Here is a 22,685-nt window from a genome sequence, read left to right as displayed (position 1 = left end):
CGACGGCAGTGGCACACGCCTTTGATCCCAGCACTTGGGAGGCAGAGCTAGGCAGATCTCTGTGAGTTCGAGGCCAGCCTGGGCTACAGAGCAAGATCCAGGACAGGCTCCAAAACAACATGCAGAAACCCTGTCTAGGGGAAAAACAAACAAATCCACTAAAAAATTAGTTACAGTAATAATAATAATAATAATAATACCTATACCAGCATTCCCTATCCCTCTCCAATTATTTCCTTCCCCACACTCTGACTACTCTAACATACATTTGTCTCTTGCCAGACTAAAAGCTCTATAAGCAAAGATTTTTACTGTTTTCACTGTTCTCAGCCTCTATAACACATTTACTGAATTAGTGAATGATCCCTCAGCTATGTACCTAAGCTAGATAGGAGATAAACATAAGAACTTAAACATTGCTTCTATACATCAACAACCACCACAAAATGCTTTTTAAAAGTCAAGACTTCCTTCACCTTCAAGAGCAGCCGAGAAGCAAATTATGACGTTCTGGGGACTGGAGGTTTTTTTTTTTTTTTGAGATTTGAAAATAAACAGTCAAGTGCTGATGTGGACGACCATGGAGGAACACAGAGGGAAGGAAGCACTACTGTCCAGCCTGGGTTGTCCTGGGGTGAGTAGGAGAACGATGGCAGCTTAGGCTACAAGTGCCAACTTTTTCAAAGGTCTTTCACCGAAGAAGTCAAGAAAAAGCGAGCATCTTTTCAAGGTTTGCTGCTTGGCTTTTGCTATTAAAAGGAGAGGGGAAAAAAAAATCAGTTTTTCCAAGGAAAAGACGGTTATGAAATGACCAACTTTTCAAACCAGGATGTTTTAGTCAAAGAGACTCGAACCCTCGACTCTAAATACTCTTCCCTTAGGGATGGAGAGCAGACTTAAAAGCCGGAGAGTGGAAAGAGGCAGGTGGTGGGTCATGTAATTCACAGACACTAAAGAAGAGGGGGCCGAAAGATGACCTAGTTCAAAGTTTTCATGTTATATATTTAATACTCCAACCTAGGTAAGTCACATAACTTGCGCAGGGAACTCGAACATTTGATAGGTCCTAAATATATCCATTTTTCATGTGATGAGGCAGTAACTAATGCAGGGGTTAATGCACTAAGAGAAGAAAAAAAGGGCTGGAACCTTTCAAGAGGAGCTGGGCCAAAGAGAGACCATCAGAGTCACCAGAGAAGAGTGCTGTTACGCTCAGTGTTTGTTTATTCTGGGTGATGGCAGCTTGCGCACACGCTTGATCTATTTCTACTAGATTCTGCCAAAGGTGAATAATCCTCAGGACGACTCACAAAAGGTCTTTTTCTCTAGGTCCACAGGCACTTTTCAGAGTGACCATTTGACATCTACCAAGGCAGAGAAGCCTCTGATCTCAACGTCTACACGCTGGGCTCGACTCCCAGCTCTGTGTGCTAGGAGAGGGAAAACTCCAACACGAGTGTCAGAAGGACTAAGCTACTAAACAAAAGGGCGAAGCCGGGCGCGGAGGGGCGCTTCCCGAGGGCCAGCGCTAACCCGGGCACCGCGGAGGCAAAGGGCTGGGATGCTCGCGAGGACACCCGCGCTGGCAGGGCTGCGCCGGAGGCCTCTGCTCCAGACGTCCCCCGTAGGCCCCCAGCCCCGGCCTTCCCCGTTAACCGCCGCCAGCCGCCCGGGCGAGCGAAGCCTGTCATCTCGCCCCTCACTCGGTCCCTCGAGCAGGGCGGACCCCGCCCGCCGCCCGGCCAGCCCGCCCCATCCCGCGCAAACCTCCCCACCCGCCAGCCGACAGAGTACTCACGGCGACCCCGGGCCGCGCGCGGCCGCCGCGGAGGGGACGAGCGGCCCGGGACGCCCCGCGGGGGCGGAGCGGCAGAGGCCAAGGGGCGGGGACCGAGGCGGGCGGGCGAGGTCGCGCACCCACGCCTCGGCGTGCCGTCCCGGGCACGCTGGGCCCCTCTGCGCATGCTCGGGGGGAAAGACGCTGCGGTCACGTGCCTGGCTTCCGACCAACCGCCGTGCAAGCTGAACCTGGGCGTGTCCCCGCCCCGGGACGCCGGCCTGGGCGCGCGTGCGCAGTGACGGATAGCTGAGGGCGTGAAGGAGCGAGTGGGTGGCGCCTGTGCCTTGGGTCCCTGAGGGCTAGTGAGAAAGAGGCGCTCCGGGTTCGCCAAAAAAATAATGGTTTTCTTTGTCGCCTCGTGTGGTTGGGAGGACTGCGGAAGGACAGCAATCTAGATCGTCTATCTAGAGATACCGAGGCGTCCCCTTGGTGCAGGTTGAAGCCAGGCAATAAAAAAAAGAAATAAAAAATAAAGATTCTCAAATCTGACTCGCCCCCATGCATACTTGCTCAGTGTGCTGGAATCTGCCTGGCCTCCGGGACTAACATCCTTGGGAGGCTCGGGGCACTTAGTAGAGTGCTTGCCCAGCATGCACACACAGAGCCTTGGTTTATGCACACCCGTGTAAATCCTGTGTGATGCGGCAGGCCTGTAACCGAAGCGTTCAGGAAGTTGAGGCAGAAAAATTAAGTTATCCTCAGCTACATAACAAATTCAAGGCCAGCCTGGGATATATGAGAGCATCTCAAAAGTTAATTAAATGAAGATTTTAGTGGGGGTGGAAGAGATGGCCTCCTCAGTTAGGAGCCGTGGTTTCACTTGCCCAGGACCAGGGTTCGGTTCCCAGCACCCACGTAGCAGCTCACAATAATCTGTAACTCCAGTTCCAGGGGATCTGACACCCTCTTTTGGCCATTATGGGCACGAAGAACCAGTGTGGTGCACATACAAACACTCATTCATATAAAATAAAATAAATCTTTTAAAAAAATTAAGTGATTTATGTGAGAGAAAAGCTTAGTTTGAGCACTTGGGATTTTTCACTGGGTTCTAGATTTTCTCCTTGCCTACTCATGATTCCTGTGTGGATATAGCAAAAGGCCCCCAGGTAGCTGCTAACAAGCTTCGATATTTGTTACACTGTAATAACTGAAAAAAAAAGAGGGCTATGTTTCAGTCTTAGAGTGCAAAGGTTCATAGTAGTTCAGAGGGGTTTGCCCTACTCATGACCAAGGGTCACGTAGTCTTCTGAGAGCCACGCACTGTGGAAATGTGCTCACCATAGTGTTTTAAGACAACACAAGAGTTTGGTCCCGCGAATAAAAAGTCAAACTCCCAAACCGTACAGCCCCCAGGATTCCTTCTCTAGCCCCTCCCCTCTCATGCTCACGTACTCACGGTGAATATCAACTGCTTTATAGATTATTATGATCTTCCTGGCTTCCTATGCACACATATCCTTGTCAGTTACCCCTCCTCCGTGTGCCTGTGTGTGTGTGTGTGTGTGTGTGTGTGTGTGTGTGTGTGTGTGTGTGTGTGTGTGCCTGCCCGCGCGTGCGTGCACTCGACCTTCCTTGTTGAGACAAGGTCTCCCATTGAAAGTGAAGCTTTTCAATTGACTGGTTTTCAGTAGACTGGTTGGCCAGTGATCCCCAGGGATCCTCCTGTCTCTGTGCTGGGATTGCACATGGTACACCACACCTCGCTTTTTACATGAGTCCTGAGGATCTGAACTTGAATCTTCATGCTCTCATGGCAATCTTTTACAAGATTGGGTCTGTTGATGTCTCTTCATAGAAAGAGGGAGTGAGGAGGGCCATTCGACCCTCACTGGAGATTCCAGACATTTCCTCTTGTGCCTCCCTCCAGCACCAGACCCAATCTTGTAAGGGTCACTTGTGGGAAACACTGCTTCTCTGATGAATGGTAATGGCTAATAGGGTCAGAGGAGAGTGTTCCACAGCACATATTGACAAAACTGCGAGCATGCTGACTGATGTGGTCCTGGAGAGATGACCTGGAAGGGGGGTGTCTATGACTAAATTGCTTGTGCTTACTTACCTCATACACAATACACTTACTACAAATTCACAGCTACCCCCTCTCTTAAGATAGAGTTTCATGTGGCCCCAGCTGGCCTTGAACTCCCTACATAGCCCCAGAGCTTCTGATCTTTCTGCCTCCATTACCTGAGTTCTGGGATTACAGGCATATGCCATCACATGTTTTGTGTAGTGCTAGGGACCAACCCCAAAGGCTTTGTGCACACTGGGCAAGCACTCTAACAAATGGGCTCCAGCCCCTGCCCTCATAGTCTTTTCAACAGAATCTTTGGATCCAGCTGTCCTTCTGTCCTTCAGTGTGTGTGTGTGTGTGTGTGTGTGTGTGTGTGCGCGCGCGCGCGCGCGCGCGCGCGCGCGCGTGCGCCTAAGATACCTAGAACTGAAGTTCCGGATGGTTGTGAACCACTTGTCATGGATGCTCCTTTGAAAGAGCAGCCAGCGCCAGCTCCCTACTCCAGTCTTTTTTTAAAAATTCAATTTTAGCCAGGTGCTCATGCCTATAATCTCAACACTTGGAAGCTGAGGCAGAAAGATCACCATGAGTTTGAGGCCACTCTGGTCTATAGAGGCCCTGGCTCAAAAAAGTAAATAATAAAAAATAAATAAATTAGAACCCAGTTTTAATCTCATACTCTATTGGTTTTTGCTGCACAAGAAAGATGATGTCTGGAGGTTGGAGCATGAAAATCCTGAGATTTTCAACAGAACCCAAACAGTATAATTTTGCTGCCTTAAGCCATCAATCCAGACTGCCAAGACTAAAATAATTGTGCATGTTATTAATTATGAAAGTCAAATTCTCTTTCCTAATCTTTTTTTCACTTTCATATGTGTGTTATGAAGTGTGTGTATACGAACATTTGTATGTGTAGAGGCACACATGTATACATGTATATGAGGATGCCAGAGGTTAATGCTGTGAATTCTCCACCATATCTCTTCTGTCGGGTCTAAAAGAAACCTGGGACAAATGGCTAATGGTGGTGCCCATGAGCACCAAAGCACGTGCTGGCCTCTAGGCTCTCTCAGTAAGTACCTGGTCCTGGCATCCTGGTATCCTGGCGTCCTGGCATCCTGGCTCCCGCAGTTCCTCTCGCCCCGCCTCCTATCCTAGACTTCTCCAGTTCACAGGCTCCCCCCCCCCTTCTCATTCCTGGGTAACTGTGCCATCTGGGCCATGGGCTCTCTTTTGCCCTCTCTCCTCTTGGCTCTCTTGCCCTTCTCTCTTGGTCCTCCTCTCTCCCTGCCTATCTCTCATGTTCATGGTCATGTTTGGTCTACTACTTTCTTTCCCTGCTCTGGACTCTTCCAGATGCCGCTGGCTGTACTCACCCTGATCTCTACATTGAAAACCTTCTCCTCAGTCACACCTTGAGGTGCCCATGTCCCCACACTGAGGCAACATCTCTCAATCAAACTCAAAGCTTGATGGTGCGGCCAGGCTCCCCAGGCAGCTTGCTCAGGAGATCTTCTGTCTCTATCCTGAGGCTGAAATTACAGCAGTCCACCACCTGGCTTTTTATGGTAGGTGCTGGGGATCCGAACTCTGGTCCTCATGCCTGTGCATCAAGCACTTTAACCACTGAGCCACCTCTCCAGCCTTCTTTCCCCAAATCTAAAGGCAGCGAGAACCCACAGACTGAAATGGGAAATCCAGGAAATGCTGGAATTTCCAGAAAAAAAAAAGAGAGAGAGAGATAATCCTGATCATCAAAACCACACTTAAGTACTTCTTTCCTTTTCCAAGTTAAGATGCCTTTGGCTTGGAACTCAGTGCTAGGGTTCTGGTGCTTGGCTGTTAACCCTGTGTAAGGCACTGGGCACAAACTTCATGCACCTTCTTGGATCCCATAGCTACCTCCCCCTTTCTTGGTGGGAGGCACCTGACCATGCCAGATAGCGTCTCTACTTCTTCATCTTTGGCCTTCCCAACACCCAGGGGGCAAAAGATGCACCTGGTAAGTACCTGAGAGTTGTTTTGTGGGGTGTGCCTTGGAGGAGGGGTTGCAGATGGAAAATCCCCTCGGTGAACTACTCTACAATGCAGCGTCTCCTTGCAATACCGAATGCTTGGGAGCAGGGCTGGCACTGCCCTGTGAGCAGCGCTTTCTTCATCGCTTATGTAGAGCAGTTGCCAGCACAGTGCTACATCATCCTCCGACTGCCTCCTGTCCCTCTCCACCCACCGCCCCACCCCACCCCACCACCCTGGGTTTCCACACTCAAGTCATTTCGTCTTTGCCCGGAGTCTGCTTTCCGGAGGACCTGAGTTAAGATATAGAGATATAATAAAGTCCTCATCTCAGCGCTGGGGCCTAACCATGAGTAGCTGATGTTCCTATTCAACTACAATTAACCTTGCCTGGGTAGCTGGCTTTCTGTCGGGGGTCCGGGAGCCAAGGTGGCTATGTCAGGCCATTTGTGAACTACTTACCTGGAAGATGAGGCTCATTCCAAAGGCTTTCTTCCCAAGTCCCTGAATTTCCTGTTGAGCATCTCTGGGGAATGCTAGACTCAGTTTTCAGTCTATCATGATAAACTGGGTAAGTAAGGTCTGTGAAAATGTGACTGATTATGTGCCAAGTGTCAACTCAGAGAAGGGCAGAAGAAGAAAGCTGGAAGTACAGATCCAGATCCAAGCTGCAGTCTGGGAGCCAGCGACCTGGCATGCCCTGGCTCTGAGCTTATTAAGCCCAAAGAATAGCAGGCTGTGTCATATACAAACATACTGGTCATGGGGGAGGCCCAGAGGCCACAAGCAGACTATTGAGTTCCTGCTTAGCTTGGCTTTGTCATGATGGATGCTACAGCCTTAGGACAATGGGTGCCCAAAGTCTATGACTGAAGCTAGAAAGAAACAAGGAGATCCCTGAGTCTCTGTGACGCTAATGCTTTCTTTTGGAGAGTATCCCATGGATGCTCTGCTGCACTGAGGTAGGGGTGAGCCTCCAGATATAAGCAGAGCACATAGTGGCATAGCCAGAGTTGTTTCTGCCTCAGCATATATGTGTATGCATGTATACATGAGTAATATATGTATATGTACAATACAGGTACATATAGTGTATATGTATATATTTTATATATACACACATACATATATAATATATATTGGTTTTTCGAGACAGGGTTTCTCTGTGTAACAGCCTTGGCTGTCCTGGAACTCACTTTGTAGACCAGGCTGGCCTCGAACACACAGAAATCTACCTGCCTCTGCCTCCCAAGTGCTGGGATTAAAGGTGTGCACTACCATCACCCAGTTGTGTGTGTGTGTGTGTGTGTGTGTGTGTGTAGTTTTTTAAAAATTTTTTAATTATGTGCATGGGGGTATGTACACATGAATACAAGTGCTCACAAAGATCAGAGATGTGAGATCCTGGAGCTGGGGTTACAGGCAGTTGTAAGCTGCCTGACGTGGGTATTGGGAATTGAACTCATGTCCTCAGGAAGAGCAGTATGTGTTCTTACCCACTGAACCATCTCTCCAGCCATATACACATATTTTTTTTTAATGTATGAGTGCTCTGCGTGCGTACCTGCATGCCAGAAGAGGGGCATCAGATCCTATTATAGATGGTTATGAGTCACTATGTGGTTGCTGAAATTGAACTCAGAACTTCTGGAAGAGCAGTCAGTACTCTTAACTGCTGAGTCATCTCTCCAGCCCCCAGAGCTCTTTCTGAAGTCAGAGGTAACCATGCTCATCTCAGACCAAACGCCTTTTCCCTCTGCACTGGGGATACCTGGGTTGCATCTAGGGAAAGAAATCTGCCCCAGGGGTCTTGTTGAGGGCTGAAGACTCTGCCCACAGTCTCCAAGCTATTTGGGTTGTCAAAGGGTTCCAGATTCAAGATTAGCTGACCGAGCCTCCTCAAGTCCTTGTTGGTGTAGCCTCCATGTAAAAACTGGCTAAGGCTGGAGGCAGAGGCATTCAGGAAGCTGCAGACTGATGGCCGGATGAGTACTTGTGTGGTTGCCTCAGTCCTGCATTAAGCATCTTCTTGAGGCTGAGGCCTAGAAGTCAGGGATTTTGACTATTCAGTGAAGGCCAAGGATGCTGGAGAATATGAGCCACACAAAAACAGAATGGGAGTTGTCTCTGTAGGGGCAGCAAGATAGATGGTCTGTTATAGAATCAGGAAGCTGAGGAGTAGAGGAAGGCTCAAATTGTGACCTGTTGCCATTATGGTCATCTCTGTCATCTTGACACAACCCAGAATCACATGGAAGAAGAGTCTTAATGAGGAATTGTATATTACTGAATTGGCCTGTGAGCATATCTGTGAGGGACTGTCTTAACTGATGTAGGAAGCATCCCACCGTGGGTCTTTGCACCAGTCCCTAGGCAAAGGGTCATGAACTGTGTAAAAGTAGAGAAACCAAGCTGAGTATAAGCAAGCAAGCCATTGGGCAGGTCTGCACCCAGTTCTCTCTGCTCTTGCCTGTGGATGTAATATGCCTAGCGCTCTGAAACTCCTGTTTGATGTCCCCACAATGATGGACTATACCCTGGAACTGTAATATGAAATAAGTCCCTATCTCTCCTAAGTTGCTTTTTGCCAAGGTTTTTTTTTTTAATCACAACAACAGAAATGAACCTAGAACAGTTGCTAAGAGGTATAATTTTGGAGGGCCAGATCAAGACTCAAGGATGAGCACTCAGCAGAGGTCTGGAAACCATGGGAGTTTTACTAGCCTACAGAGAGCCCAGGGGTCAGCTAATCCTCACAGCCAGCAAATAGACCCAGGGGTGCTGAATTGCTAAGGCAATCTTTAGATCCAAGTCCATGAAGAACTGGGTGAGAGATGCTTTGATTCTAGAAAAGCCATCTTCTCAGGGATGTCCACAAAAGGTCAAGAAAGGAGATATTTCCCAATGGGAAGTATCTGGAACAGTCATCCTGCTATCTAGAAGGAAGTACTATAGATTGGAGTCCATTGTTTTCTCTTTTGTCTTATTTCAAATGGAAGAGTTTTAAAAAACAATGGTCTAATCTCCCTCCACTTTTTTTTTTCCTAGACAGGGTTTCTCTGTGTAGCTTTGGAGCCTGTCCTGGAACTCACTCTGTAGGCAAGGCTGGTCTTGAACTCACAGAGATCCTCCTGCCTCTGCCTCCTGAGTGCTGGGATTAAAGGCGTGCGCCACTACTGCCCAGCTGTCTCTCTCCACTATTTTATATTAGTTATTGTAGGAGTGAAAAATTGGGCCTTTTGGCCACATACTGCAAAATCTTCAGGACACATCTGGACTTGATCAAGAATCAGACATCACTCGGGGATCAAGACTGGGTAAAGAACGCCAGATGTTGGTAGCACACACCTTTAATCCCAGCCCTGGGGAAGCAGAGGCAGGCAGGTCTCTGTGAATTCGAAGCCAGCCTGGTCTCCAAAGCGAGTTCCAGGAAAGGTGCAAAGCTACATAGAGAAACCCTGTCTAGAACCCCCCCCCAAAAAAAAAAGACTGGATAAAGCAATTGTGTTCACAACTGCTTTGTCTCTCACATACATAGAAAACAGCTGTGTATGCTTCGGTTGGGCCCAGGATTATTACACTGTTAGCCAGACACAGTTTTGGAATTGTATGTTTGTCAATAAAAGTTTAGGTACAATAAAGAGTAAAATGTGCTAGGTGTCGATTATCTTTCCCTTTGCCAAGCTGTTTCTCCTCTTCCTTGCAGACCTGAAAAAATGGCCCAGTTTTCTATCTTAGAAACATGCTCAAGGCTGAGGAAAGTCTTCCCTGGGATTTTAGAGCTAGAAGTAGTGAGATCAACATATAAAAGGAAGTGGAATAAAGAGGTAGAGACATCATCATTTAAACCCCTAGACCCAGCAATGACTAGAGGCAGGGATTTATCCTTTGACCAATTGTTTATGCAAGCTATTTAATTTCCTAATGACCTAAAGATGCTTGTGTTTAGGTTTTGCTACTTGCAATTGAAAAGGGCCAGACTATTACATGAACACACAAACAAAGACATAACACCATGTTGCTCAAACTCAAACATTCTACAAATCTTCCATTACCTTACCAAGGGTCTAAGGGACCAGATAAATGCTTAAAGCTTTGTGAGCCACGTATGGTTCTGTATCATCATTTTGTTTTGACAACACTTTAAAAATATCAAATGGGAGATAGGGCTCAGTTAAGAATGGACTTCTCTTGCAGAGGACCAAGTTCAATTTGTAACGCCCACATTAGGCCACTGACAAACACCTGTAACTCCAGTTCCAGGAACTCCAGTGTCCTCTGCTGGTCTCTATGGGCACCTGCACTCATGGGCATTTCCCCACAGAGAGACATGTACACATACTTATAATGAAAAAAAAATCCTTGAAAAAAATTAAAAAAAAATCATTCTTTAAAAAAAAATCATCCTTAATGTGTAGGACATACAAAAATATGTCACAGGTCAGGTCTGGCTGACAGACTATAGTTTGCCAACCCTTGATCTAAATCACGCCAACCCCTGTGGCTTGGGGATCTAGAGTTTGCCAATCCCTCACTCATATCCTACAGTATGACATAAAATAAGTTCCATATTGTTTCAAATGCCTTGACCTGACTCAGTACTGAGTTAAGGGTCAGGGTAGATTTGGAAATGGTAAAAGGGTCTTGACTTATTTATAAAGTAATAGAATCTGAAATAAGTGATTATTTCTTGGCTATAAACACCTTTTCACAATTATGCATTTGCTCAAAGACTTGGTTTGAATATCTCAGTTCCTTCTTGATGACTCTTCACCTTAATCTTCAGGAAGACTTTCTTGGGTCTCCCAACATGAGGGCCTGGGTTAGTAGTTTTCTTGCTATAGACCATATGCATCCCTCTATCGTATGTGCTTTACTAGTCTGCGTTTCCCCTTAACTCCTGCTACGTGGTGGTAGTCCGAGCCCTAGAACAGTGCTTAGCACCTAGCACTGAGAGAACGTTCTGCTTTTAGGTGAACACCTGAAGTGTGTTTCCGTGTGTGCCCGTGCATGTGCACAGATATGCAGAGACCAGAGTACAACTTCAGCTATCATTCCTTAGCTTTTTTGAGATAGGGGTCTCTCATTGTCCTCGAGCTCACCAATTTGGCTAGGATGACTGACCAGCGGACCTCACAGATCCGCTTGTCTCTGTTGAAGTGCTGAGATTATGTGTGCATGCCTGTTTTGTTTGTTTGTTTATTTGTCTGAATGTGAGTTCTGAGGAATTGACCTCAGTTCCTTGGGCTCACAAAGCAAACACTGTATTGTCTGAGCTGTGTCCCCAGGCCCATGACTATGTCTTTGTTTGAATGGGCAGATGTTGCATATCTCCACCTGTACCCAAGGCGCTCGTCTTCGGGTTAGCACTATGCTGGTGTATATGTGTCTCCACATCAGTTCCTCTCCCAGCTGGCAATTATTTGTAGATGTAAACCACAGCTAACCTGGCAATGTGGTTGACAAATCTAGTTTTAATTCTCATTACTTCCAAAAACCAGTCGAAGACAGAGGACCAGGTGAAAATAGGTTTTCTTAGAAAGTGCCTGGAGGGCATTATCCTCTTTCCCACCCACATCCTTCACTGTCCCAGTGTTATCAGATGGCAGGCCTCCAGTGTTGGACCAGAGTAGCCCCCATTCTGTGGGGCTTCGAACTAGGTTGATCCATGACTTAGGGGTGGGAGTGTAAATTATTCCCTCAGGGAAAAAAGTGTGTCCTAGGCCCCGCAGGCCCAGGAAGGGCTGGGCAAGGCAAGGTGAACTGTGGTATTCTAAGCTGAATCTTTGCCCATCTCACAGAAGCAGGCAGGAAGCACCACTGTTGATCAGCTTTATATGGCACCCACTGTATACAACAGACAGACAAGGACAGACAGACAGAGCACACACCACTTCTAAGCTGAACACTGCTCACCATCTAAAAGCACCTTGGGTAAGCACACGTGAGACACACTTGCATAGGAAAGATGTACTTTTTAAAGGAATGAATTAGTATTTTGGCAAAACATCTACTTCCCTCCCGGGTCCTGGGTCAAGAGGGACCTCTAATTCTGAAGCTTCTACATAGTGAAAATTATCCCCTTCTCAAAGGCAGTATTTACAGCAGCAAACCTTCCATATCTGTTGTCACAGCCCTCTACATATATCTTGAGTCTACTTTACAGGTGGGCAAACTTAGACTAAGAGACAGAAGGTGGCCTGGAGCTAGGGGACACTGGGGAAACAAGTCGCAAGAGGAGGGGAAACAGGAGGTGTCTCAGCTCAGCCAAGGCGCGGCCTCGGCCTGCCTGGACTGGGAAGGCAAAGGCTCCCTCTTTCTTCCGGCCTGGGGAGGCTGGGGCTCCGCAGGAAAGGGCATCGGGAAGGAAAGGCAGATTCCCATTCTGATGGCTGGGGCCCTCCCAGGAGAGCAGAAGGCCGAGCGGGCCTGAGCTCCTCCTCGTCAGGGATGCTATCTGAGCTTGGGGATTGTGGGCTCACTGCTTCCATAACCGTCTTCTTGCTGGAATATGAGTCTAGACTTCACATCCTTTTCCATTTTTTAAGAAGGGCAGGGCAAGGAAGTAGCTTCAGAAGGAACGAGACACAGGACAATCTTTCCACAGCCTCCTCTGCCTAGGCTGGGCTATCAAGGGTCTCCTTCACCCTGTCTCCTAGGGGTATTTAAAGGCCGCTTTTATGAGACTCTATACTGTCTTTTTTGTCTCTCTTCTGTTTTTTCTTCTTTGTTTTAATTTATATAGATATATATATATTCTTAAAAAAAGCAATAGTCCTTTGGTCCCTAAACACTAAGGAATGATATGATTTTGAACGAAGTAAGTCTGGGCTTCCCTTGTTGAGAAGCCCTTGGCACCCCCGAGGCCCTCTGCTGGTTCCCTTAGATCAGTCGATCCTCAGCCAGCACTGGTTGCCCTGCCAGCTTGAGCGCTCCGTGGAACAACCCACATGATGAGTGGCCTGAGCCCCAGGCGCCAGCCCTGGGTCCGGTCCACCTCCGTCTGCTGCCACTCCTTCCGGTAGGGCCACTCCAGCGTTTCTGTGCTTTTCTTTCTCCTTCCTTCTCACTCTTCAGTTTCTGTTGTTGGGTATTAATTGATAGGGAGACAGGGGTGGGAGGAGGCAAAGGTCACTGAGGGTAAGATAAGAGCAGCCTGTCCCCTCTGTGACATCTCAGCTAAGTGTCTGGGTTTCTCTTCCTGGCAGCATCCTGGCCACAGAAGCCAGCCCTGCCTGGATCACAGGCAGACCATTGTGGTCAGTGTCCTGCAGGAAGTTTCTGGGGCAGCTGGAGTAAGCTGAGACCAAGTGGACCTGCAGGGCAGCACAACTCTCCAAGTTGCAGGCAGCCTCCTAGGGCCCTTCCAGACTGGCCCTTGTCACCTCATTGTTCATGAAGCCCTGCAGGTCTACTGAGGATCTTTACCCCTCTCCCCTCATCTCCACATTAGCTGCTCTGTTCTTCATTCAGACTGCCCAGTGGTTCCATCCCCTTCACCATAAAGTCAGGACTTATGGTCCATGAGGTCCTCATGAACTGAACCAGACCCCATTTACCACAGCCCTCCTATATGAGCTCACTGCTTCTGTGGCCTCCTACAGCTGTTGCCATAATATATTGGGCTGAATTTTCCTAAAAATCGCCTCTCCAAGGCTGGAAACACCAAGGTTGTCTAATTCATCTTGGACTTCAGGTTGAAAGAAAATCCCAGTCTCTGTTCCCCTTGTCCCTGCCTCTTCTCTTTATTCCTGGATTTCTCAGAGGGCAGTACCCCAATGTCATAAAGCTGGTAGGGTCTTGGGACCTGGGTCCCATTTGCATGACATCCATCAAAGACTCACCTGTCTGTGACTGATCAGTGAGTGCAGATCAGTAAGGCCTGTTGGCATCCTTAGGTCTCTTTAGCTGGACCTTGAGCCTCTTCATGCCGATTTGAAAGCCATTCATGGCTTGGATGGCAGTCTGGGCACTGGTTGGATTGTCAAAACTAACAAACCCTGGAGGGTGTGGGCAGACAGGTTAGCTGGGAATCCAGCTTGCCAGGGTCTCCTTTCTCTAATTTCCAGGCTAGGTCTATCACATATGTATCTTTCCATTGCTTAACTATGTGAGCATGTATGCCTACATAAGCATAGACACATGCTTAATAGAGGCAAATCATTCCTAAAGGTGTGGTTTCCAGAGAGATGGGAAGCAAGTCTGGTCGGGGAAGGGACCCGGTGTTGGTCAGAGTATTTCCCTGATTTGGGTGGGCTGCTTCACTCCACTCCTCCCAATCTGGCTTCAGATCAGCAGTTGGGGTCTGAAGGCAACTCATGATTCCAAACCCAGACTCATCCCGCTCTGGACCAGCTCCAAAACTGCAACCTTCCTGATTTCACACACTCTAGTTACCCAAGATTCTCAGGTGATCTGAAATAAGGCTTGCTGTGCCCATACTTTGTCCCACAACATTCAGTCTCTGGAAGCCTCATGTGTGGTCCCTGGGGAATCCTGAGGCGCAGGGATGGATCAGCTCACCAAAACACTTGCTCTGGTTGGTGGCACGATCCACAAAGACTTTGGCAGAGACAACGGCTCCGAAGGGCAGGAATGTCTGTATGAGTTCTGCATCCCCAAACTCCTGAGGCAGGTGATAGATGAAGAGGTTACAGCCTTCGGGGCCTGCAGGAACAGGAGCAGGCTTGTTCAGGGGAAGGACCCCGAGGGGCACCCCCACAGACAAAGGCCGCTGCTCTCCAGCCCCCAGGCCCTCACCTTCTCTTTGTTGTTGAGGCAGAGCTGAAGGCTGCTGGGGGAAAGCTGTGTTCACTGGGCCGTAGGCCGAGGGATAGGCTGCTGGAGACAGAGGTGGGAGCGGGCAGTGACCCTCAGGCGCCATTTCCCACACAGATCCCTATGTGCCTGGCCACCTCTGACAGGTTCAACCCCGTTCACCATTACCCTTGTCCCAAGACAGGTCGCTGGGGGCTGGGAACTGAACAGGATGGAAGAATTGACTCCTCGGCACAGAGCCTAACCCTCCCACAAATCTCCCTATTCCTTTCCGAGGCCGTTGAACATCCCACATCCCCACCCCCGGGCTGGGCAGCACCGAGAGAAACCTGCATAGTGGTGTATCCCAGCGTAGGCCTGCTGCAGGGAGTCAGCCACACCGGGGCTCTGGGCTGGAGAGAGAGGGGGCCCAAGGCCCACGATGAAGGTAGGTGGGCAGGGGTCAGGGGCCAGGGGAGAGACCCTGGGTGGGAGTGTGGGAGGTGGAGGACCGCTGTGAAAGGCAGCAGGGAAGATGGGGGAATCCCTTCCCCCCAAGCAGGACCTTGCCTGAAATGCCTCGCTTCCACTCCATTTCCAGGTTTGAGTCAGCGGGGTAGGGCAACCCACCTGGGTACGGGGAAAGCCCGTTGTTATAGAGCGTATCAGAGCCTGGCTGTCCGTTGGTCTGGGGGGTCAAGGAGCCGAATCCATTGACCCCCATGGGCGCTGGAAGGCCGGGGAGTGCACCAGGGCCGCTGCCACCAGGTGACGCGTTAGCTGTAGATGGAGGTAAGAGAGTCAGGAAGTGAGACTTCATGGGCCCTCTCAACCGTGGCTTCAGTCTCTTGGGTCCCTTACCTGCTGTAGGCAATAGCGGTGCGGCCACCAGGCTGAAGGCCGCTACGTGCTGCATCTGGGCGGCCACGGCGGCCACCTGGCCTAACCCGGGACCCTGCGCCGCGGCCAGCAACGCTGCCTGGTGTTGCAGGATCTTGGGGAAGGAAGAAGGGCGACTGTAGAGGCCTCAGCGGCTGGTAACTGCCTATCTCCCGACCCGGAGCCAGGTCCTATCCTCTCTGGGCCCGAGGCAGGCACCTACCGCAGTGGTGTAGGCGCCACAGGCTCCGAGAGGCAGTGGCGCTGGATGGAAGGCGCCCAGCTGGCCAGCCATTTGCTGCATCCTCCGTAGTGCGCGCTCGCGGTCGGTGTCTGCCAGCTTCACCACCAGGCTGGATGAGGCGCCCTGGGCCGAGGAAGGATTTGGTGACCTGTACTGACCCTGACTGAGCTCTGAGCCCAGCGCCTTCCCCAGCAGGCAAAGGTCACCGAACGCGGAGAGCCTGTTAGGTGAAGGGAACAGGTCCTCCACCCCGCTGGCTTCACCCTCAGCCCAGGTCCCGGCTCTCACCGTCATTGTCCGGCTACCATGCAGTCCCTGGATGGCAGCTTGAGCTTCCCCTTGACTCCCGAATTTGACAAAGGCACAGCCTGGTGCAGGAAAGAAGAACGGAATGACTCAGGCTACAGGAGTCAAAGGGTAAGGTCACCGGGAAAACCCAGGGGTAGATCAGGTCACCTTTACTGGTACCATCAGGACTCCGCAGGACAGTGCACTCCTCGATATGGCCGAAGGGCTGGAACAGACGTCTGACATCCTCCTCACCCTGCTGCTTGCCCAACATCCCCACAAACAGCTTCCGGTCCTCTGGGGACAAAGCCAGGAATGACCTGGGGACCTCAAGTGTTCCTAGACTCCCCAGAGTCGCCTGTGGAGCTCGGGAAGGTGGCTCACCAGTCTAACTCTAGGAAGATGTGTAGGGAGTGAGAAGGCCACGGGACCCTAAAGCTGGGTCTCTTTGAGGGGCAGGGTGACCTAAAGGCAGATGCAGAGGAAAGAAACTCAGCTGAGATTTCCATTATGAAACCTGGATCCTGCAGAAGCTCACAGAGACTCATTGCTGCTCTTGTGGGAAGTTACCCAGTCTTGATGGCTTTGGGGGGCAGAGCCCTATCTATACACATCATGTTATACTTTGACCTTTTTTATTGTTAGACTTGTGCAATGCTGCTGGAGACTCAGAATGCTGGAGGAAGGGATGCTTGACTGTGACCTTACTGGTCAGCCTGGTGGCAATGGCCAAATCACTGCCCTTTCTTGCTTAAATTAAGGAGGGCTCTGTTAAAGAAACAAACAAATGCCAGCACAGAACATAGCTATCCTACTTTTAAGGTTTTAGCCTTAGACACTCAACACTGGAATGGTGAATCCTTAGCCCCAGTATCAAATTTAGCCAAAGACCTACAGAGAAAGTTTGGTTTTCTGAGCTTCTGACATTAGCATTTTCTCTACTGTGTCTGCTGAGCCCCTGAGCCCCTTTCCTAATTCCCAGACTTGGCCCCCTCCCATTTCCTTGCCTAGCTTCCAGGGCCCTCCCTGAGTCCTGTGACCTCCTCTTTGACATCTCATGCTCTCATGCCCTGATCACTCCTCTGGTGTGGTAACACCTTGGAAGAACACATTCTGTCTGTAACCTAGATGATCATCAAAAAACAAGGTATCTCTCCATGCACCTTCATTGCCTGTGGGAGTAGCAGAGAAAGGGACAAAATTGTAAACTGAGTCTCTGTCCCATGAGGAAAGTTAGAGGGCTTGGATTTGAATTAGGGATTAGCTATACATCTTCCAAGTTGGACCTCTGCAGGACCTCTTCCTGTCTAGGAAGCTGAGATTGAAGGGTAGGGTCCAGTGGACTCACTGTTATCGTCTGGATTCTTTCTAAAGTAAGCCTCTGAATTAGGGGTGGAGCTTGCCAGTGTAGAGCACGAAGAACATTGGGAAAGAAGGGTTGGTTGGGAATCAGGCTTCAGGTTTTATCTTTAAGATCCCAGAGCTCAGAAAAATCGAGCTCCTAAACCCCTTTACGACCTCACAAGCTTGTGGGGTAAGAGTTCAATCCTGTGGATGGTTTCTTTTTGCTTCTACAGGTGTTAGTGGGAAAATTGAACCTGTGGAACAGATCCCTGGTTTCCCAACCTCTTTAAAAAAAGTGGCGAAATATATTGTTTCAGCAACAATATTAAGATGGTGCTGGTGAGGTGACTCAGTGGGTAGAAGCACTTGCTGACAATGATGAACCTGATTATCATCTATCTATCTATCTATCTATCTATCTATCTATCTATCTATCTATCTATCTATCAACCTATTATCTATCTATCTATCTATCTATCTATCTATCTATCTATCTATCTATCTATCTATCTATCTTCTGATGAACCTGAGTTCTATCCCTGAAACCCACATAGTGAAAAGAGAGTACTGACTCCCACAAGTTGTCTCTGAACTCCACATGTATGCTTTCTCCCTCTTCTCTCTCTCTCTCTCTCTCTCTCTCTCTCTCTCTCTCTCTCTCACACACACACACACACACACACACACACACACACAAATCAATCAATCAATCACTGTAATAAAGTATTAGAGTAAAAATAAAGATGTAAGAGAAAATCAGAAATGCCTGGACTGAAGCTAGAAAAGGGAGCTGAAGTCTTTCCTGTGCAATCCAAGGAAAGCTCTTCAAAACCATTAAAAGATAGAGGATAGAGTTCCAGATAATCCAAGAAGACTGGAAAGAACAAGGGGGCATGCAAGTCACTAAGCAATATCAAAGATGGGGCTCAACCTTCCAGGAATGGGAGGAGGTGGAAGGCAGCATCAGTGTGGATTTGAGTCTTGTATAAATATTATGAAATTCATGGCTTTGCCCTAACATTGAAGAACAGGCCTCAAGTGGTCAGGGAAATGTCCAACATCAAACGTCAAGAAGTCTGTGCTATTGTTCTGAGCTTTGACATTAAAATATGCCCATGTCTGCAAAAGGCCTGGAAGTGTCTGGAGAAGATCCCAGAACCTCCACAGTCCCAAGGGAGCTTCACAGTGCTCTAATTTATGGTAGAGCAGTGTCACTGATAGGGTCTGGAAGCTGTCATGCCTCCTGGGCCAGCAGCCAGGTAGCCCTGTGTGAGAAGAGAGAAGACAAGCTTAGATGAAACTACTAACATAGTAAAGAGGTTTGTGTGGACGGTGGCCTTCCCATCCTTCATTTAAACTTCATGTTGCCCTTTTCTGCCCATGGTGGAGTGTGGCCTCAGCATAGCTATCACAGGCACCTTTGATCCTCCTGTCTCAGTAAGAACCTCTTGATTTAGTCATTTCCATCAGGGCATTGAGCCTATGGTTCTGGACTACTGGGATGTAAAAATGTCATTTTTGAAAAGAGCACTCCTTGTGGGCTGGGTTCTCTGTTTCCAAGGTTATCACTTGAATCTTGGAACTTTCTCTGCTACTTTAATGTTTCACAGGATGATGAGCTAGGCCACGGTGACTATGAACTTCAGGCAATCCAGAAATGGTGGGATAATTTTAAGAGACTTGATCAAAGGCAAGCCTGGATCCTTTAGTGTCGCCTCCAACACTAAGACTCTAAGGCTTATTGATTCCCCTTTAGATAGAAAGGATGGTGCTAACAGCCCAGATATATCAGTTTCCTCTAAATCAAACTCTACTGGTTTGTTTAAAGAAAAAAAAAAAAGGATTCTACAAGAGCTAGGAATAAATGTCTGAGTGAGGGCTGGGGATGTAGCTCAATGGTAGAGCACTTGTATAGCATGACAAAACCTGGAGTTCAATGCCAGTACTTAAAACCATCTGAGTAAGAGTATCCAACGGGGGCTGGAGAGGTCACCAAGCTGTTAAGGGCAGCGGCTGCTCTTCTGGAAGACCCATGTTTGATTCCCAGCATCCACATGGTGAATGGTTGACAATCACAGTTCCAAGGGATTCAATATCTTCCTCTGCTCTCGGTAGGTCTCAGGCACACACATGGTGCATAAACATACATGCAGACAAAATACCCATACACATTAAAAAATAACATATAGAGTATCCCATGGAGGGTGGGTTGGTCCCTAAAGACAGAATATCAGTTGTGGACTTCTATCTTCCTGGAATGGAAGAAAAAGGGAGGTAAAATCAGTGGGGAGTTGAGACATAATTGGAAAGCCACATTGTTCAATGGTATGATTGCATTTTCCTATTGGCACCTAATGTATACTCCTTGTTCTTCTAGCAGATGTTTTTGAACTCCAAGCAAGTGACTTAGGCTCTCACATGTTCATTTCCATGAAGCTACTTTGTGTATTGGGTCATATAGGTCAGGAATTTTAATGTAACCAATGATATGTTTGAGAGCCCAGAATCAGTCTAGGCTGTCTTCTGAAGAAAGAAGGAACCAGAGTGCTGATCAAAACCAGAAGGTCTTACCTGAGGTGTACACATTTCTGGCATTTAGGGCCTTTATACCCACTCTCCTTGACATTGGTGGGATGCCATGACTATGAGTAAAAGTTGCAACTTTTGGGTACCAACCACCAAACCCATTCTGAAAACATTCAGTTCACCTTTCAGTCCAAAGTCAACCCAGAAAGCCCTGCTGGAGCAGTGGCTGCAGCAAAGCCTCTCTCCCTTGGTGTTCCACTGCAGTGGAAGAAGCTAAGGAAGACTTAACAAGTAGGCAAAACCTCCTGGCCAGACAAACATCAAGAAACTTAAAAGACCTGGGGTACAGCTTACTTGGCAGGATGCTTGCTCAGTATGGGTCCGATCTCTAGCACTTCATAAATCAGGCATTGTGGCATACACACTTGTGATCTGACACTCAGGAGGCCAAGGCAGGAGAATTAGGCATTCAAGGTCATCCTCAGTTACATAGAGGCAAACCTGGGCTACCTGAGACTCTATGTCAAAAATAAAAAGGCTTAACCAGTTATGGTGCTCACCTTTAATCTGCACTCAGAAGGCAGAGGCAGGAAGATCTCTGTGAACTCAAGGCCAGCCTGGTCTACGTAGTGAGTTCCAGGCCAGCCTGGTCTACATAGTGAGACACTGCTGAAAAAAGTTTTGTCTTCAGTGGGCAAAGAACTGGGTGGCATTATGGTAGGTGGGGGCAGAACGGCCAGCTGGATGCCAGCCTGGGTTACATAACGAGACACTGTCTCAAAAATCAAAACAAACAAACCAGCTAATCAACTAAACACACCATCAAAACCAAACAATAGGCAAAGATCTTAAATTGATATTTCTACAAAAACATACCAATGAGCAAGAAGCATATGAAAAAAATTTTAATATTAGTCATCATTAGGGAAATGGAAGTCAAAACTATATAGACACATCACCTCCCACTTACTGAAATGACTGCTGTCAAAGACACACACACACACACACACACACACACACTCACACACACACACTCACACACACACACTCACACACATACACACACACATACACACACACACACACACACACACACACACACACACACACACTCACACACAGGAATCACAAATGTTACTGAGGCTGTGGAGAGACTGGAACGTTGGTGCCAGGAAGGAAGATAAAAAGGCACAGTTGCCGTGGTATAAATAGTATCCGGTTTGGCGGCAAACGCCTTTAACCCCAGCACCTGGGAAACAGAAGCAGGTGGATCCCAGTGAGATCAAGGCAAGCCTGTCTACAAAGAGAGCTCCTAAGCCAGTCAGGGCCACACAAGACCCTGTCTCACTGCCCTTCCTCAAAAGATGTAATGGCAGTCCCCCAAAAATAAAAACAGAATTACCATATGATCCAGCAGTATCTCTTTTGAAGTATTTATGCCAAAGTATTAAAAGCTTTGTTGTACTTTTTTCCAAAATTATTTTTCTTTTTAATTTATCATTAATAATTTTGCCCATTCATGGGATACAATTTCATGTTTTGATATATGTATGCATTGTGGAATGACTAAATTAAGCTAATTAACATATCCATCACCTTAACTACTTGACTTTTCATGGTAAATCTTAAATTTTTTTAAATATTTATTTCATTCTTAAATTTTTATTTATTTATTTTTGAGACAGGGTGCTATATTCAGTCCTAGCTGTCCTGGAACTCATTATATAGATGAGGCTGGCTTCATATACGCAGACATCCCCCTGCCTCTGCCTCCAGAGTGCTGGGATTAAAGGTGTATGCCACCACACCTGGCTTTGTGGAATTTTTGGTTACTCACTTTTTTTTTATTTATGTATATATGGGTGCCTGCTTTCTATAAGTATGTACACCATGTTCCTTTTTTTTTTTTTTTTTTTTTTTAAGATTTTTTATTTATTATGTAGTGTTCTGTCTGCATGTATGCATGCAGGCCAGAAGAGGGCACAAGATCTCGTTACAGATGGTTGTGAGCCACCATGTGGTTGCTGGGAATTGAACTCAGGATCTCTGGATGAACAGCCAGTGCTCTTAACCTCTGAGCCATCTCTCCAGCTCCCCGCACACCATGTTCTTGCAGAATCTTTGGAAGCCAGAAGAGGGCATCATTTGGATATGGGTGCTGGGAACTGAACTTGGATCCTCTGCAAGAACAGCAAAGTGCTCTTAACTGCCGAGCCCACTCTCCAGCCCCACAGTAAGGCATTCGATTCCCTGGAGCTGGAGTTATGGATGGCTGTAAGTCACCTGACAAGGATGCTGGAGACTGAATGCCGTCCTTCTGCAGGAGCCGTATGTGAGCTGAGCCATTTTACATACCGCTTACAAATTATTATTAACTCTAGCTGCCATGCTCTGTAACAACCCACTAAAACATGTTTCTCTGCTTAACAGAAACCCAGAGTCTTTGGCTAACCTCTCTCCTTCCCCCATCCCCTTCTCCCATCAGCTACTGTGAGCCACCATTCCATTCTGCTTCTGTGAGTTCCTCTTTATATTTCACACGAGTGAGATCATGTGGCATTTGTCCTCTGAGAAAGCAGGATCCTAAGGACATGTCTGCATACTCAGTTATAATGCTATTAATCACCATGGCCAAAAGGTAGAAGTAACCCAAACACTCACCATCAGATCGATGGATAAATAAGATGAAGCATATGTATCCAGTGGGCTGCTGTTCAGTCTTAAAAAGGAGAAGCATTCTGACATTTCCTACCTCGAGGGATGAACCGTTA

At 47.9% G+C, this 22,685-nt stretch overlaps 2 protein-coding genes across 15 annotated transcripts in view; both read right to left on the bottom strand.

Annotated features, from left to right (window-relative positions):
* Positions 1 to 1,931, bottom strand: part of Parp6 (poly(ADP-ribose) polymerase family member 6) — a 34,019-nt gene extending 32,088 nt beyond the window's left edge. For 3 of the 7 annotated variants that reach the window (XR_013052765.1, XM_006971472.4, XM_016003757.3), the window contains exons 1-2: positions 1,799 to 1,929; positions 477 to 749 (exon numbers count right to left, since the gene is read on the bottom strand). The gene's annotated coding sequence lies outside the window, so the exon portion shown is untranslated. Of the gene's footprint in view, positions 1 to 476; positions 750 to 1,767 lie in introns of all 7 variants that reach the window. The other 4 variants (XM_076576402.1, XM_076576403.1, XR_013052766.1 and 1 more) reach the window with 3 other exon arrangements.
* A 9,460-nt stretch (positions 1,932 to 11,391) lies between these two features.
* Celf6 (CUGBP Elav-like family member 6) overlaps positions 11,392 to 22,685 on the bottom strand; it is a 32,067-nt gene continuing 20,773 nt past the window's right edge. For 2 of the 8 annotated variants that reach the window (XM_006971478.4, XM_076576401.1), the window contains 10 exons: positions 16,213 to 16,341; positions 16,045 to 16,124; positions 15,736 to 15,879; positions 15,495 to 15,627; positions 15,264 to 15,413; positions 14,984 to 15,046; positions 14,637 to 14,717; positions 14,400 to 14,543; positions 13,721 to 13,876; positions 11,392 to 12,956 (listed from right to left, as the gene is read on the bottom strand). In XM_006971478.4, the coding sequence (XP_006971540.2) occupies positions 13,749 to 13,876; positions 14,400 to 14,543; positions 14,637 to 14,717; positions 14,984 to 15,046; positions 15,264 to 15,413; positions 15,495 to 15,627; positions 15,736 to 15,879; positions 16,045 to 16,124; positions 16,213 to 16,341 (1,052 nt within the window). In that variant the 3' untranslated portion in view covers positions 11,392 to 12,956; positions 13,721 to 13,748. Of the gene's footprint in view, positions 12,957 to 13,720; positions 13,877 to 14,399; positions 14,718 to 14,983; positions 15,047 to 15,263; positions 15,414 to 15,494; positions 15,628 to 15,735; positions 15,880 to 16,044; positions 16,125 to 16,212; positions 16,342 to 22,685 lie in introns of all 8 variants that reach the window. The other 6 variants (XM_042281038.2, XM_042281043.2, XM_006971479.4 and 3 more) reach the window with 4 other exon arrangements.

Source organism: Peromyscus maniculatus, chromosome 7 (genome assembly GCF_049852395.1).
Source record: "Peromyscus maniculatus bairdii isolate BWxNUB_F1_BW_parent chromosome 7, HU_Pman_BW_mat_3.1, whole genome shotgun sequence".
NCBI classification, from domain to species: Eukaryota; Metazoa; Chordata; class Mammalia; order Rodentia; family Cricetidae; genus Peromyscus; species Peromyscus maniculatus.
Note: the sequence above shows the minus strand (reverse complement) of the source record. Positions and strands in the feature narration are given on the sequence as shown.